This window comes from Coregonus clupeaformis, chromosome 1 (genome assembly GCF_020615455.1).
Source record: "Coregonus clupeaformis isolate EN_2021a chromosome 1, ASM2061545v1, whole genome shotgun sequence".
NCBI classification, from domain to species: Eukaryota; Metazoa; Chordata; class Actinopteri; order Salmoniformes; family Salmonidae; genus Coregonus; species Coregonus clupeaformis.
The window spans coordinates 32,796,650-32,812,433 of NC_059192.1; the positions used below are offsets into that span (position 1 = coordinate 32,796,650).

The 15,784-nt window shown below is 43.2% G+C and overlaps 1 protein-coding gene across 1 annotated transcript in view; it reads right to left on the reverse strand.

Annotated features, from left to right (window-relative positions):
- Positions 1-15,784, reverse strand: part of lrp2b (low density lipoprotein receptor-related protein 2b) — a 158,885-nt gene that overhangs the window by 29,516 nt on the left and 113,585 nt on the right. The window contains exons 53-62 of the mRNA XM_045214242.1: positions 11,487-11,782; positions 10,625-11,141; positions 10,140-10,292; positions 9,590-9,760; positions 8,818-9,041; positions 8,313-8,490; positions 7,626-7,822; positions 7,076-7,321; positions 6,637-6,765; positions 6,169-6,288 (exon numbers count right to left, since the gene is read on the reverse strand). Of these exons, the coding sequence (XP_045070177.1) occupies positions 6,169-6,288; positions 6,637-6,765; positions 7,076-7,321; positions 7,626-7,822; positions 8,313-8,490; positions 8,818-9,041; positions 9,590-9,760; positions 10,140-10,292; positions 10,625-11,141; positions 11,487-11,782 (2,231 nt within the window). The remainder of the gene's footprint in view (positions 1-6,168; positions 6,289-6,636; positions 6,766-7,075; positions 7,322-7,625; positions 7,823-8,312; positions 8,491-8,817; positions 9,042-9,589; positions 9,761-10,139; positions 10,293-10,624; positions 11,142-11,486; positions 11,783-15,784) is intronic.

The window sequence follows — 15,784 nt, forward strand, 5'->3', positions numbered from 1 at the left end:
CGAAGGTGAATGGAAAGGCACTGTAGCGACAAACCGCCCTTGCTGTCTCTGCCTGGCTGGTTCCTGTCTCTCCATTGGGATTCTCTGCCTCTGACCCTTTTACGGGGGCTGAGTCATTGGCTTACTGGTGCTTTCCATGCCGTCCCTAAGAGGGGTGCATCACTTGAGTGTGTTGAGTCACTGACGTGATCTTCCTGTCCGGTTTGTCGCTCCCTTGGGCTCGTACAGTGGAGGAGATCTTCGTGGGCTATACTCAGCCTTGTCTCAGGGTAGTAGGTTGGTGGTCTGTTGATATCCCTCTGGTGGTGTGGGGGCTGTGCTTTGGCAAAGTGGGTGGGGTTAATCCTGCCTGGTTGGCCCTGTCTGGGGGTATCATCGGACGGGGCCACAGTGTCTCCCGACCCCCCCCCCTGTCTCAGCCTCCAGTATCTATGCTAGGATCAGTCTGTTATATACAGTTGAAGTCAGAAGTCTACATACACCTAGGTTGGAGTCATTAAACCTTGTTTTTCAACCACTCCACAAATTTCTTCTTAACAAACTATAGTTTGGCAAGTTTGGCAAGTCGGTTAGGACAAAATTACTTGTGCATGACACAAGTAATTTTTCCAACAATTGTTTACAGACAGATTATTTCACTTATAATTCACTGTATCACAATTCCAGTTGGTCAGAAGTTTACATACACTAAGTTGACTGTGCCTTTAAACAGTTTGGAAAATTCCAGAAAATGATGTCATGGCTTTAGAAGCTTCTGATAGGCTAATTGACATAATTTGAGTCAATTGGAGGTGTACCAGTGGATGTATTTCAAGGCCTACCTTCAAACTCAGTGCCTCTTTGCTTGACATCATGGGAAAATCAAAAGAAATCAGCCAAGACCTCAGAAAAAACATTGTAGACCTCCACAAGTCTGGTTCATCCTTGGGAGCAATTTCCAAACGCCTGAAGGTACCACATTTATCTGTACAAACAATAGTGCGCAAGTATAAACACCATGGGACCACGCAGCCGTCATACCGCTCAGGAAGGAGACGCGTTCTGTCTCCTAGAGATTAATGTACTTTCGTGCGAAAAGTGCAAATCAATCCCAGAACAACAGCAAAGGACCTTGTGAAGATGCTGGAGGAAACAGGTACAAAAGCATCTATATCCACAGTAAAATGAGTCCTATATCGACATAACCTGAAAGGCCGCTCAGCAAGGAAGAAGCCACTGCTCCAAAACCGCCATAAAAATGCCAGACTACGGTTTGCAACTGCACATGGGGACAAAGATTGTACTTTTTGGAGAAATGTACTCTGGTCTGATGAAACAAAAATAGAACTGTTTGGCCATAATGACCATCGTTATGTTTGGAGGAAAAAGGGGGTGTCTTGCAAGCTGAAGAACACCAACCCAACCGTGAAGCACGGGAGTGGCAGCATCATGCTTTGGGGGTGCTTTGCTGCAGGAGGGACTGGTGCACTTCACAAAATAGATGGCATCATGAGGAAGGACAATTATGTGGATATATTGGAGCAACATCTCAAGACATCAGTCAGGAAGTTAAAGCTTGGTCGCAAATGGGTCTTCCAAATGGACAATGACCCCAAGCATACTTCCAAAGCAAAATGGCTTAAGGACAACAAAGTCAAGGTATTGGAGTGGCCATCACAAAGCCCAGACCTCAATTCTATAGAAAATGTGTGGGCAGAACTGAAAAGGCGAGTGCGAGCAAGGAGGCCTACAAACCTGACTCAGTTACACCAGTTCTGTCAGGAGGAATGGGCCAAAATACACTCAACGTATTGTGGGAAGCTTGTGGAAGGCTACCCGAAACGTTTGACCCAAGTTCAACAATTTAAAGGCAATGCTACCAAATACTAATTGAGTGTATGTAAACTTCCTACCCACTGGGAATGTGATGAAAGTAATAAAAGCTTAAATAAATCATTCTCTCTACTATTATTCTGACATTTCACATTCTTAAAATAAAGTGGTGATCCTAACTGACCTAAAACAGGGAATTTTTGTAAAACGGGTAAAATGTGTATTTCACCAGCCACGTTGGGTGGTCAGGGCTCCACAGTGTGAGCATTTCACTCGCATTTGTGAATACAAATAGTCGAGTATGATCACATTTATAGTAAAATAAATGCTTCAGTAGCTGTTTTCAAAGTATTTCTGCCGTTTTGTTTCATATAGTGAGGGAAAAAAGTATTTGATCCCCTGCTGATTTTGTACATGTGCCCACTGACAAAGAAATGATCAGTCTATAATTTTAATGATAGGTTTATTTTTCCCTCATTAAATGCAAATCAATTTATAAAATTTTTGAAATGCGGTTTTCTGGATTTTTTTGTTGTTATTCTGTCTCTCACTGTTCAAATAAACCTACCAATAAAATTATAGACCGATCATTTCTTTGTCAGTGGGCAAACGTACAAAATCAGCAGGGGATCAAATACTTTTTTCTCTCACTGTAGCTGGTAAATTAATCGCACAAAGTAAAATAACTACGAATCATATATAGTCTATTCCACCTTAGCGCTGCAACACTGCCTGGTTGGGGGCTGTGAGCATGTTCTTTTTTTGAAGCGCTGCGCCCAGGCATAAAAGTTGGTCTAATTTACTTGAAACTAAAGTCTACTGAGGTGAGATTTTGTCCTTGTGTTTTCTTGGCTATTTACATTGTTTTGTGTACATGCTAGGTTATTTTTCTATGTTGGAGTTTGAACTGCTAGGGAAGAGAAGACGACGCTTCTACTAGTCAGACTTAATCTCATAGGCACAAACATGACTCGAGTCGCGCTACCACGGAAACCTCCCGCGGGGCAGGTGAATTTCTTTGTCATGTCTGTGATATTTTGGTTTGTTTTATTAAACAATATACCACATTACTTCTTACTAGTAATACATTAATTGTTTTAGAAACATTACAAACCATGCTCATCCGTTTTTTTGTGTTTTGTTGGTAAAATTTTTGCAGGGATATACAGTGGGGAAAAAAAGTATTTAGTCAGCCACCAATTGTGCAAGTTCTCCCACTTAAAAAGATGAGAGAGGCCTGTAATTTTCATCATAGGTACACGTCAACTATGACAGACAAAATGAGAAAAAAAAATCCAGAAAATCACATTGTAGGATTTTTAATGAATTTATTTGCAAATTATGGTGGAAAATAAGTATTTGGTCAATAACAAAAGTTTCTCAATACTTTGTTATATACCCTTTGTTGGCAATGACACAGGTCAAACGTTTTCTGTAAGTCTTCACAAGGTTTTCACACACTGTTGCTGGTATTTTGGCCCATTACTCCATGCAGATCTCCTCTAGAGCAGTGATGTTTTGGGGCTGTCGCTGGGCAACACGGACTTTCAACTCCCTCCAAAGATTTTCTATGGGGTTGAGATCTGGAGACTGGCTAGGCCACTCCAGGACCTTGAAATGCTTCTTACGAAGCCACTCCTTCGTTGCCCGGGCGGTGTGTTTGGGATCATTGTCATGCTGAAAGACCCAGCCACGTTTCATCTTCAATGCCCTTGCTGATGATTAGCTGTTCAGGAGTCTACCCCCAAGCCATAAGACTCCTGAACAGCTAATCATGGCTACCCGGACTATTTGCACTGCCCCCCCACCCCATACTTTTTACGCTGCTGCTACTCTGTTAAGTATTTATGCATAGTCACTTTAACTCTACCCACATGTACATATTACCTCAACTACCTCAACTAGCCGGTGCCCCCGCACATTGACTATGCAACGGTACCCCCCTGTATATATAGCCTCCCTACTGTCACTTTATTCTATTGTATATATAGCCTCCCTACTGTCACTTTATTTTTACTTCTGCTCTTTTTTTCTCAACACTTTTTTGTTGTTGTTTTATTCTTACTTTTTTGTTTAAAATAAATGCACTGTTGGTTAAGGGCTGTAAGTAAGCATTTCACTGTAATGTCTGCACCTGTTGTATTCGGCGCATGTGACCAATAAAATTTGATTTGATTTGATTTGATTTGATGGAAGGAGGTTTTCACTCAAAATCTCACGATACATGGCCCCATTCATTCTTTCCTTTACATGGATCAGTCGTCCTGGTCCCTTTGCAGAAAAACAGCCCCAAAGCATGATGTTTCCACCCCTATGCTTCACAGTAGGTATGGTGTTCTTTGGATGCAACTCAGCATTCTTTGTCCTCCAAACACGACGAGTTGAGTTTTTACCAAAAAGTTCTATTTTAGTTTCATCTGACCATATGACATTCTCCCAATCCTCTTCTGGATCATCCAAATGCACTCTAGCAAACTTCAGACGGGCATGGACATGTACTGGCTTAAGCAGGGTGACACGTCTTGCACTGCAGGATTTGAGTCCCTGGCGGCGTAGTGTGTTACTGATGGTAGGCTTTGTTACTTTGGTCCCAGCTCTCTGCAGGTCATTCACTAGGTCCCCCCGTGTGGTTCTGGGATTTTTGCTCACCGTTCTTGTGATCATTTTGACCCCACGGGGTGAGATCTTGCGTGGAGCCCCAGATCGAGGGAGATTATCAGTGGTCTTGTATGTCTTCCATTTCCTAATAATTGCTCCCACAGTTTAATTTCTTCAAACCAAGCTGCTTACCTATTGCAGATTCAGTCTTCCCAGCCTGGTGCAGGTCTACAATTTTGTTTCTGGTGTCCTTTGACAGCTCTTTGGTCTTGGCCATAGTGGAGTTTGGAGTGTGACTGTTTGAGATTGTGGACAGGTGTCTTTTATACTGATAACAAGTTCAAACAGGTGCCATTAATACAGGTAACGAGTGGAGGACAGAGGAGCCTCTTAAAGAAGAAGTTACAGGTCTGTGAGAGCCAGAAATCTTGCTTGTTTGTAGGTGACCAAATACTTATTTTCCACCATAATTTGCAAATAAATTCATTAAAAATCCTACAATGTGATCTTCTGGATTTTTTTTTCTCAATTTGTCTGTCATAGTTGACGTGTACCTATGATGAAAATTACAGGCCTCTCTCATCATTTTAAGTGGGAGAACTTGCACAATTGGTGGCTGACTAAATAATTTTTTCCCCCACTGTATATTTGGGCTGGTAAAAATCTGAGTGGCTGGTAGATTTTTAAAATCTTTTTTATATTAGCTGGTGGACCAAAAAGTTAGTTTTATGCTCTATAAGTGGCAAATCATTTGTAAAAATAGAGAAGAGTAATGTCCCAAGGCAACTGCCCTGAGGGATACCGCACTGTACATACTCTCTGAGTTCTATAAGTAACTCTCCAACCATGTGATGGCAAGTGATGTAAAACCATAACAAGTGAGTTTTTTTAATAACAAATTATGATTAGTAACATCAAAGGCTGCAAATCTAACAATACAACTCCAACTATCATCTTATTATACATTTATTTGAGTCAGTGCAGAACAAGTTGAGTGCCCTTCCCTATATGCATGCTGAAAGTCAGTAGTTAACTTGTTCTTTAAAAAATAGCATTATATTTGTTCATACACAATTCTCTCCATTAGTTTACTAAGAACATGCAGCACACTGATTGGGCGGCTTTTAGAGCCAGCAAAGGGTGCTTTACTATTTTTTAGGTAGTGGAATTACTTTAGCTTCCTTCCACGCCTGTGGACACACACTCCTTTAGGCTTTGGTTAAAGACATGGCAAATAGGGGTGCCAACACAGTCTGCTAATGAATGGCTTTATCAAAAGGTTTTGTTATAAATGATCCATCAACTTCAATGAACAATGGAGATAAATTGGGTTTTCTGCCCATAATATAATTTAAGGTGCTCCAAAGTCTTTCCCATTGTTTTTATGTCATTTATCTTGTTTTGTTAATATCATTTATTTTTTTGTTGTTAAGTTTAAGTCACAACATTTCTCAATTGCCAGTATGTAAACCAATCAGCTGAGCAGCCTGATTTGTTTGCCACCTTTTTTGCATCATTTCTTTGAACCATAACATTTTATCAATTCATAATCGATCCAGAGTTGAACCCTGTTAGATGGTTATGGAGATTAACCATATTAGATGGTTATGGAGATGAACTGTATTAGATGGTTATGGAGTTGAATTCTATTTGAGGGATACAGAGTTGAACTCTGTTGAATGGTTACAGAGTTGAACCCCATTAGAGGGCTACGGAGTTGATCCTTATTAGATGGTTATGTAGTTGACCTCTACTCACCGCAGTCCCTCTCATCAGAGCTGTCACCACAGTCGTTGCTGCCGTCACATTTCCAGCGGATGGGCACACAGCGGTGGTTGTCACAACGGAAGTCTCCCAGGGGGTCACAGGTCAACGCCTCTGTGAATGGGTCAGGTTCAGGTTAATATTTTGAAGTTATTTAGTGAAATGTAATGATACTATTTAGTGTAGACTGCCTAGCAGCGTTTTGGGATTTGGACTACTTGGTCAACCATCAATGACTAGAATTTAGTCTACTCAAGGCCTTTATTGTGTGTCTAAGCATAAAAACAGAACAAGACCAGCATTTAAAAGTGGAATGTGAAGGAAAAAGCAGGACCTGGAGCTTACGGAAATATGATTGGTAGCCTACTATACATTTTCTGTATCCATATTCAGACAATGTAACTCTGCCCTTATCATATCACAAGCATGCACGCACTCTCACACACACACACACACACACACCACAGTTCTGCTCGTCGGTGTTGTCGATGCAGTCGTTGGAGCCATCACACACGGCCCAGGTGGGGATACACTGGTAGTTGGTCTTACAGGAGAACTCAGTGAGCTCGTCGCATTTATGTTCTGGCCCCACTACAGAGGGAGGAGACAAAGGGATGAAGGGATAGATGGAGAAAAAAGATGGATGCAGTGAGTGTTTCTGCAAGATGGTGTTTTTTAAATGTATTAAGCACTAGTCAGATGACGGAGCCCAATTCTCTCCTGATGCTATAACTGTCACTGTTTCTGTACATAAAACATTAATTCATAATTCAAATATAAAATATAATTCAAATATGTGCTCTTGTAGTCAAATAACCAGAATATAACATACATTGCAGCCAACATATAAAACACTAGCACCAAACTAAAATCCAGACTTATACAAATACAGCAAACTCACTGCAGATCTCGTAGAGCTCATCCGATCCATCTCCGCAGTCGTCCTGAGCGTCACACACATAGTTGGGCGGGATACACACTCCGCTTGCGCACGTGAACTGGCCCGGTCGGCACGTCTTCTGGGCACAGCCATCCGTGTCCTCGTCACTCCCATCAGAACAGTCGCTGATGCCGTCACAGTGCCATGACACAGGGATGCACTGCTTGTTCTTACACTGGAACTGATTCTCTGCACACCTGTGGTCACCTAGGGGATGGGAGGATTGGGTGTTTTGATTCTAAGGCCACGTCTCTGAAAGTTTTAGTTTATCTTGAGGGATCAGACAGGGTTGTCCTTTTCCCCCCATGTTTGTTCGTAATCGCAATTAAAGACACTACAACAGGAAGATAGACCAACGAGAGCATGCATTTTGAGTGTATGAATTGGACTCTAGAGCAGTTGAACAATCACATCACACTGTGGGTTTCTGACGCTAGTAGAAAATAAGTGCTGCATTGTCTGATGGATGGAAGTACTACGGTAAAAATGAGGTAAAATAGGGTTTTCGTACTGCAGAGGGCAGCGTCCTCATCTGAACTGTCATGGCAGTCAGCGTGTCCGTCACACAGGAAGCCAGGATAAGTGCAGTTCCCATCCTGGCACTGGAACTGACCAATTGGACAGTAGCGGGGCGGGCAGGTGAGGGGCTCATCGGACCCGTCACCACAGTCGGACTGACCATCACACTTCCACCAGATAGAGACACACCTAGGGGATTAGAAGGAGAGAGGGAGGTGGGAGAGTAAAGAGTTAACTAATTAAACGTATTGAATTTAGACAACTGTGCAACCACACAAGTTATCAAGCAAATAGTCACATGGCTCCAAATACCCTTTTCACACTTACCGAACCAAACTGTGCTTGCTCAAATATTTCACATTGTCCTTTTCAGGCAAGCTTAGTACAGCTTAGTTTAGCTCAGCTCAGTAGTGTGAAAAGCCGTAAATTGTACGGTTGTGTCAGTATCTGTAGCTCAGTTGGTAGAGCATGGCGCTTGCAACGCCAGGGTTGTGGGTTCGTTTCCCACGGGGGGCCAGTATGAAAATGTATGCACTCACTAACTGTAAGTCGCTCTGGATAAGAGCGTCTGCTAAATTACAAAAAAAATTAACAAAATAAAAAATAAACCCCTGATTCAAATTATATTACATGGAAAACAAACACATATTCCTGATAAGTGACAGAAATTCAGACTGACTTCTCGTTGTCTCCGCAGCGGAACTGGGTGCTGGAACAGTCGGCCACACACTGGATCTTGAAGCCCACGGAAAGGCCAATGAAGTGGTCTGGACACTCACACGTAGCGCTGGTCCCACCAGGACCAATCAGACACAGGTGGCTACAGGTTAGGTGGTGTGTGGCACAAGGGTTATCACCTAGGAAACACCAATCAGCAGCCATAAGAATGGACGCATCTATGATGCTAATAATATTGTCTCAATTGACATGTAATACATTTAGCAAAGCTGTTATCCAGTAAGTGCATTCAACTAAGGTAGAGGAAAACAACCACATAAAGTCATTGCAAGTACAAATATTTGTTTAAATAAGCTGCTATCTACAAAATCAGTGCCAGTAAGAAAAGACAAATAAGAGTGCAAATGCAGGAAAGACAAGTATAACAGTAAAGTGTAGACAAATGAAAATTAAGCAAGCAATGTATGGGAATTCCTAAAGGTCAAAGGGCACAGTACTATACATACTGTGAGGCTGCCTGTAGGGATGGTATACATGGATGTCATTTGGCCGGTGTGTGTTGTTGCCCATGACGACGCGGCTGGCGCCAGTGTACTTGTGGGCCTTCTCAACGGTGTGGGTGTTCCAGTCAGTCCAGTAGACCCAGTCTTCAAACAGGGTGATGGCAAAGGGGTGAGGCAGGGAGCCTGCTATGGCCCGGTGGCGGTTCTCCCCGTCCATATCAGCAAAACTTTAGAGAGTTAGAGAGAGGGCATATACATTAGTGTATAAATCAATGTAATGTTCTGTTGTCTTTGTTTTGTTCTTGTCTATTGTTTTTTTAAATGTGTTTTTTGTGCACACCAAGAAGAGTAACTGTTACGACTGTAACAGCTAATGGGGATCCAAATAAACAAACAAAGTGTATATCAATGTAAAGTTATGTGGGTTGATCCTGTCTGACCTCATTGATCATAATCTCTGGTCTCCAAACAGGCAAGTTTGAGAAGGATGGGGCCGGGCTCCTTGCTTTCTTCCTAACTAAAGAGTGTTTTCCTCCATTGCCTTGACATGCTCTACTAGGGGTTTTCTTACCTACGTATCATCAGTGTGTTTTTCTTCAACTGAACATGTTCTCCTTCAACCCTGATACTCAAGGCATAGATGTGATGGGGTCATAAGGCCTTATTTTCCTGCACTATCACACTTTCATGATAAAGCACGATAGTACTACATAGAAAAGCATTAGAGTGAATTATTAATTGAATCTCTGAAGACAGTGTTGTGTTGATGTCTCACTCCAGGAAATTGAGGTGGGAGTCGGCGAAGAAGATCTTGTTGGTGGTGTAGTCAATGGTCAGGGCACTGGGCCACTCCAGCTTGGTGGTGATGAGGGCAGTGGCGTTGGTGCCATCCATACCAACCCTGCCAATGTAGGCGGTGTCCCCCCAGTCTGTCCAATACAGCCAGCTGCAGGCAGAGAGAATAAAAATGGAGAGTAAAGTAAAATAATTAGATGTTAGATGTAATTTATAATAATATATACAAATAAAAAGGATTATTGAAAAACGCCTCAATATCTGCCATTAATTAAGATTGCCCCCTCTCTTCCTCTATCATGCAGGTGGGGATGTGTGGGACCTCGTGTGTTTGTATGTTAGTACCACAGGTTGTTGGTGGCACCTTAATTGGGGAGAACGGGCTTGTGGTAATAGCTGGAGCGGAATCAGTGGAATGGTATCAAATACATCAAATACATGGTTTCCATGTGTTTGATGCCATTCCATTCGCTCCGTTCCAGCCATTATTATGAGCCGTCCTCTCCTCAGAAGCCTCCACTGGTTAGTACCCATATTTGGGGTTGACGGCCACGGCACGGGGCCGGACAAAGCAGTAGGTGGAGTTAGGCCCCATGCAGCCACTCAGCAACTTCTTCTGGAAACGACCATCCAGCTCTGCCACGTGAAGAGAGCCATAGTAACTGTCTACCCAGTAGAGCTTCCTTTGGGATACACACACATAAACATATAAGAATGACTATGGGCATATGCATAGATACACATATTATATATACAGACCTACATATAATTGTAAGGAGATACAAATGTGTCATTATCAGCCAACTGTAGGCTCTAATCAAAATCTGAATTATGAGACAGATTTATTAAACTTTTAAACACAACACATACAGTGCATCGTGAAATTATTCACACTCACAGTTTTGCTCACCTGTCCTTCCTAACTGAGCTGCCGGAGATTAAGGAAACTGCATCGCCATGAGGCCAATGATTGAAAAATTACAATCAAGCTCTGATGCCCCCCCCCTTCACTTACCTGCCAACCCAATCCACCGCCAGCCCCTCGGCCCCTACCACGTTGTTATCCACTATCGTCTCCCTTTCACTGCCGTCAAATCGCATCCTCTCGATCCGCCCCATTCCCGCATCCAACCAGTACAGCCTCTTTTCGTAATGGTCGAAATCCAGTGGCACCACATTCGACAGCCCTTGCAGAATCACGCTCAGCTGCGAACCATCAGTCGTCAAATTACGAATGTAATAACGATTACTGTACAGCAGATAAGGGGCGATGCCGCTGTTCTGGCGGCACGTGCGCCCATCTGGCTCGCGCACGTAGCCCGGGGCGCATTTGCAGTGGAAGGAGCCGGCGGAGTTCTCGCAGATCTGGCTACAGGCGGCGGGCGTGTCGCGGCACTCGTCCAGGTCTGCGCACGCCTTACCATCAGGCATGAGGTGGTAGCCGGCATTACACGAGCAGTAGTAACCTGTCAGGGTGTCTGTGCAGAGCTGGGCACACTTGTGGACCGACGGATCTTGGCATTCGTTAATTCCTACACAGAGGAGAGAGGGAAGGAGATAGAGGGAGGCAGGATGAGTTCTGTAAGATTAAGATGTGCTGTAAGATTAGTCTAGGAATCCAAATCAAAGTTCCTTTTTCCTACTCTAAATTCTAATGTTTTTACTGCAAATACTAATTTCCTACTCCTTATACATATTTTCTACTCCAAATACTAATTTCCTACTCCAAATACAGTGTACGTCTGGAAATATCATAGATTTAGTTAGGTTACATTCGCATACCTATAGTACAACTGATACAACCTCCATTCACTCAAAGAAAAGAAATCCACCCCTTCCCCATTGTGTTACATCCTTTGCTGTAAGAGAGATCTTACCACATCCCTTCTCATCACTGTTATCCGAGCAGTCCTTCTGCGAGTTGCAGACCTTGTGGATGTCAATACACTCGCCCGACTTGCACAGGTACTCTCCCGGGGCACAGGTAGGCTGGGGGGTGCTGCACAAGCCCTCTGCCTCGTCAGAACCGTCCAGACAGTCGGCCTCGCCGTCACAGGCAAAGGAGGCTGGGATGCAGGCGCCGTTTTGGCAGGTGAACTGGTAGCTGGTGCAGGTGTCGTAGGAACAGCCCAGCTCGTCGCTGCCATCCCCGCAGTCGTTGACTCGGTCACAGCTAACAGGAAGGGAGGTAAACAATGGGTTATAGATGGGTTATGACATCTGTGTAAGTACCCCTACTCTTCAAAACAAATGTTACCCAATGTACAGTATATAATAATAATAATATGCCATTTAGCAGACGCTTTTATCCAAAGCGACTTACAGTCATGCGTGCATACATTTTTTGTGTATGTTTGTATATGTTTAGAGAGAGAGAAAACAGGCACACTAAAAACAACAATTATTTACATAAGTATTCAGACCCTGTGCTATGAGACTCGAAATTGAGCTCAGGTGTATCCTGTTTCCATTGATCATCCTTGAGATGTTTCTACAACTTGATTGGAGTCCACCTGTGGTACATTCAATTGATTGGACATGATTTGGAAAGCACACACCTGTCTATATAAGGTCCCACAGTTGACAGTGCATGTCAGAGCAAAAACCAAGCCATGAGGTCAAAGGAATTGTCCGTAGAGCTCCGAGACAGGATTTTGTTGAGGCACAGATCTGGGGAAGGGTACCAAAAAATATCTGCAGCATTGAAGGTCCACAAGAACACAGTTTGGAACCACCAAACTGAGCAAACCCCATCCAACCTGACAGAGCTTGAGAAGATCTGCAGAGAAGAATAGGAGAATACAGGTGTGCCAAGCTTGTAGCGTTATACCCAAGAAGACTCAAGGCTGTAATCGCTGCCAAAGGTGCTTCAATAGGTCTCTCGAGTGGCGCAGTGGTCTAAGGCACTGCATCGCAGTGCTAGCTGTGCCACTAGAGATCCTGGTTTGAATCCAGGCTCTGTCGTAGCCGGCCGCGACTGGGAGAACCATGGGGCGGCGCACAATTGGCCTAGCGTCGTCCAGGGTATGGGAGGGAATGGCCGGCAGGGATGTAGCTCAGTTGGTAGAGCATGGCGTTTGCAACGCCAGGGTTGTGGGTTCGTTTCCCACGGGGGGCCAGTATGAAAAAAATTATAATGTATGCACTCACTACCTGTAAGTCTCTCTGGATAAGAGTGTCTGCTAAATGACTAAAATGTAATAAAGTACTGAGTAAAGGGTCTGAATACTTTTGTAAATGTGATATTTCAGTAGTTTTTATATGTTTTGTGGAAAAATTCAAGGGGTCTGAATATTTTCCGAATGCACTGTATAGCTAAATCCAGCTTGAAGTACCATAAAAAAAAATTTGGTCGCTAAATCTGGTGAGATCTAGGATAATGAAAAAACGGCTAGCTAGGGCTTGTCTGAGTGGTTGGCTATGAAAACCCTCACCCGCTAGTACACTTACATTTACATTACATTTTAGTCATTTAGCAGACGCTCTTATCCAGAGCGACTTACAGGAGCAATTAGGGTTAAGTGCCTTGCTCAAGGGCACATTTACGTCATTTAGCAGACGCTCTTATCCAGAGCGACTCACAAATTGGTGCGTTCACCCTATAGCCAGTGGGATAACCACTTTACAATGTTTTTTTTTGGGGGGGGGGGGTAGAAGGATTACTTTATCCTATCCCAGGTATTCCTTAAAGAGGTGGGGTTTCAAATGTCTCCGGAAGGTGGTGAGTGACTCCGCTGTCCTGGCGTCGTGAGGGGAGCTTGTTCCACCATTGGGGTGCCAGAGCAGCGAACAGTTTTGACTGGGCTGAGCGGGAACTATGCTTCCGCAGAGGAAGGGGAGCCAGCAGGCCAGAGGTGGATGAACGCAATGCCCTCGTTTGGGTGTAGGGACTGATCAGAGCCCGAAGGTACAGAGGTGCCGTTCCCCTCACTGCTCCATAGGCAAGCACCATGGTCTTGTAGCGGATGCGAGCTTCAACTGGAAGCCAGTGGAGTGTGCGGAGGAGGGGGGTGACGTGAGAGAACTTGGGAAGGTTGAACACCAGATGGGCTGCGGCATTCTGGATGAGTTGTAGGGGTTTAATGGCACAGGCTTAAACTTAAACTGATTCACTAAGGTCATCCCACTATAGTGCTGTCTAGGCTTGGGCGGTATACCGTATTTGGAAATAGCCACGGGATGGTTTTTTAACACCGTCAAAACTATTTCTTTGAAGTTTTTCAATAAATTGTCATATTTGTAGCTACTTTTTAGATAAATACCTGCAGTCAACTTGTGCAATACATTAGGAGATAAAGAATATTGGGTTCTTCAGTTCCCCCGTCACATGATTTTACATTATTAAGCTTACCACAGTTCCCCAGAACATTTGAGCCAGTCACGTGTTTGTTTGTAACTAGCACAACAGGAGAAAGCGGGAGCAGGTGATTCCAGCTGTGTATTGACAGGGGTCACATTTTATATTGAAAGTCAAGTGTTTTTTTGCAACTATAGTTTTCCTTTACAGAAAATACATTAGTGCATCACATTCGGCAGAAAATAGCTTAATTTCCATCAGATGACAATAGAAGTGCAACGCTATTTGGCTGGCAGTCATATATTGGCCAAATATTTCAAATGTTTATCATAGAAAGAATGTATCCAGCTACATTTCCTAATGTTTTGTTTACATTTTACCAGAGAAAAGTAGGCTGGCTAAACCAAGAGAAAAGTACTGGAGAAAAGTAGCTCCACATCAGTCAGAGCGCTGTTTGCTGATAGAATGCCCCTGTTCATGAATTCTCATCCAAGTGAAGAAGTGCAACTGAAGCACAAAATTTGTCTGATGCCGAGCAGAAATTACAATAAGAATTTAAAATTTGCGTTTACAAAACGCAGCAAGATTTCTCGTTTGATATTTTAGAAAAATGAAGAAAACTGCGTTTACGCGACCCCTAAGTTGAACTTGCTAGTTATCTAAGTAAGTGGCTGAATTAATAAGGTGACGGAGCATCATATTGCGTTAGCTTTCTGCCATGTTTGAGAAGTCAAAGCCCTTTGGATGAGTTATCTGTACAGCTGCCACTGCTATCTTTTGATTTCCTTGCGTTTTTTCTCCTCTCCGTTTCTCAGCCCGTCTGCTCCCCTTCCTCTTCTCCGAGCAAAGCGGGCAGACACGTTGTCCTAGCGACTCCAGAATCCAGGCATGTACACATGCTGCTCCAGAGGGCTTCCTTCAGACAAGCATGCATCAAAACTTTGTTCATTTGCACATTCTCTTGTTCACATTCCTTGTAAATGTACAAACTCACCAAAAATGACATTCAGTAGCTCCTACCTATATACTGTATGTATAACTTCATGACCTGGATTGGCGATCTTTGCAATTTGTTTATTAGCATATTTAGCTAGCATCCTCCATGGAAATTCGCTATTACTTGTGCTAATTTTGTTAGCATTCTGGTAATAGACGCCAAATGGGCATTTTTGCGAACCCTAGTGCTGTCCAGTCAGAACATGATGTTGAGGCCCATGCTGAACACTCCACACAGCTGATTCCATTAAAAGTTATTTATATTGTTGTATGGTTCTAAAAGGGGAAACAATACAATCATCAGTATCCATTAGAAGATACTAAGATAAATATACACATGCAATATAACAAGAAGCAGATGAGCAAACTGTGGAATAATATACACCTATGAATGAATACAATAGTATAGCACCTAGACATCCTCGAAGAATAAACATGGCCAGAGAGACAGAAATAGAAGACCTAAGGTCATGGAGCTTTATGGCTATCTCTGTGGCCTGGCTGAGATCTTAACTTAGGTCTACTGCACATGTGCTGGCGCACAGAAAGAGCTACAACATTCTGGAAACTTCTAGAATCTGTAGAATGACACCAGCTAATATACAAGTAACACAAGAGACATATTGCAGATATAAACATACTGCAGCGGTAGCATGCATATAATATAAACATATTGCAGCGGGGGCATGCAAGTAATACAAAACATTGCTAATACATACCAATGAGTAGGCTAGTCGCACTCAGTAAACACACTTGTAGCAATGAATAACGATACTAGACGAAGTAGCATACACACACAAACAAACAAAAAAGATGGCGCCGGAAGAGATGGCTGCCGTTTTACAACCCCCTAACCAACTGTGCTATTATGTGTGTTTTTTC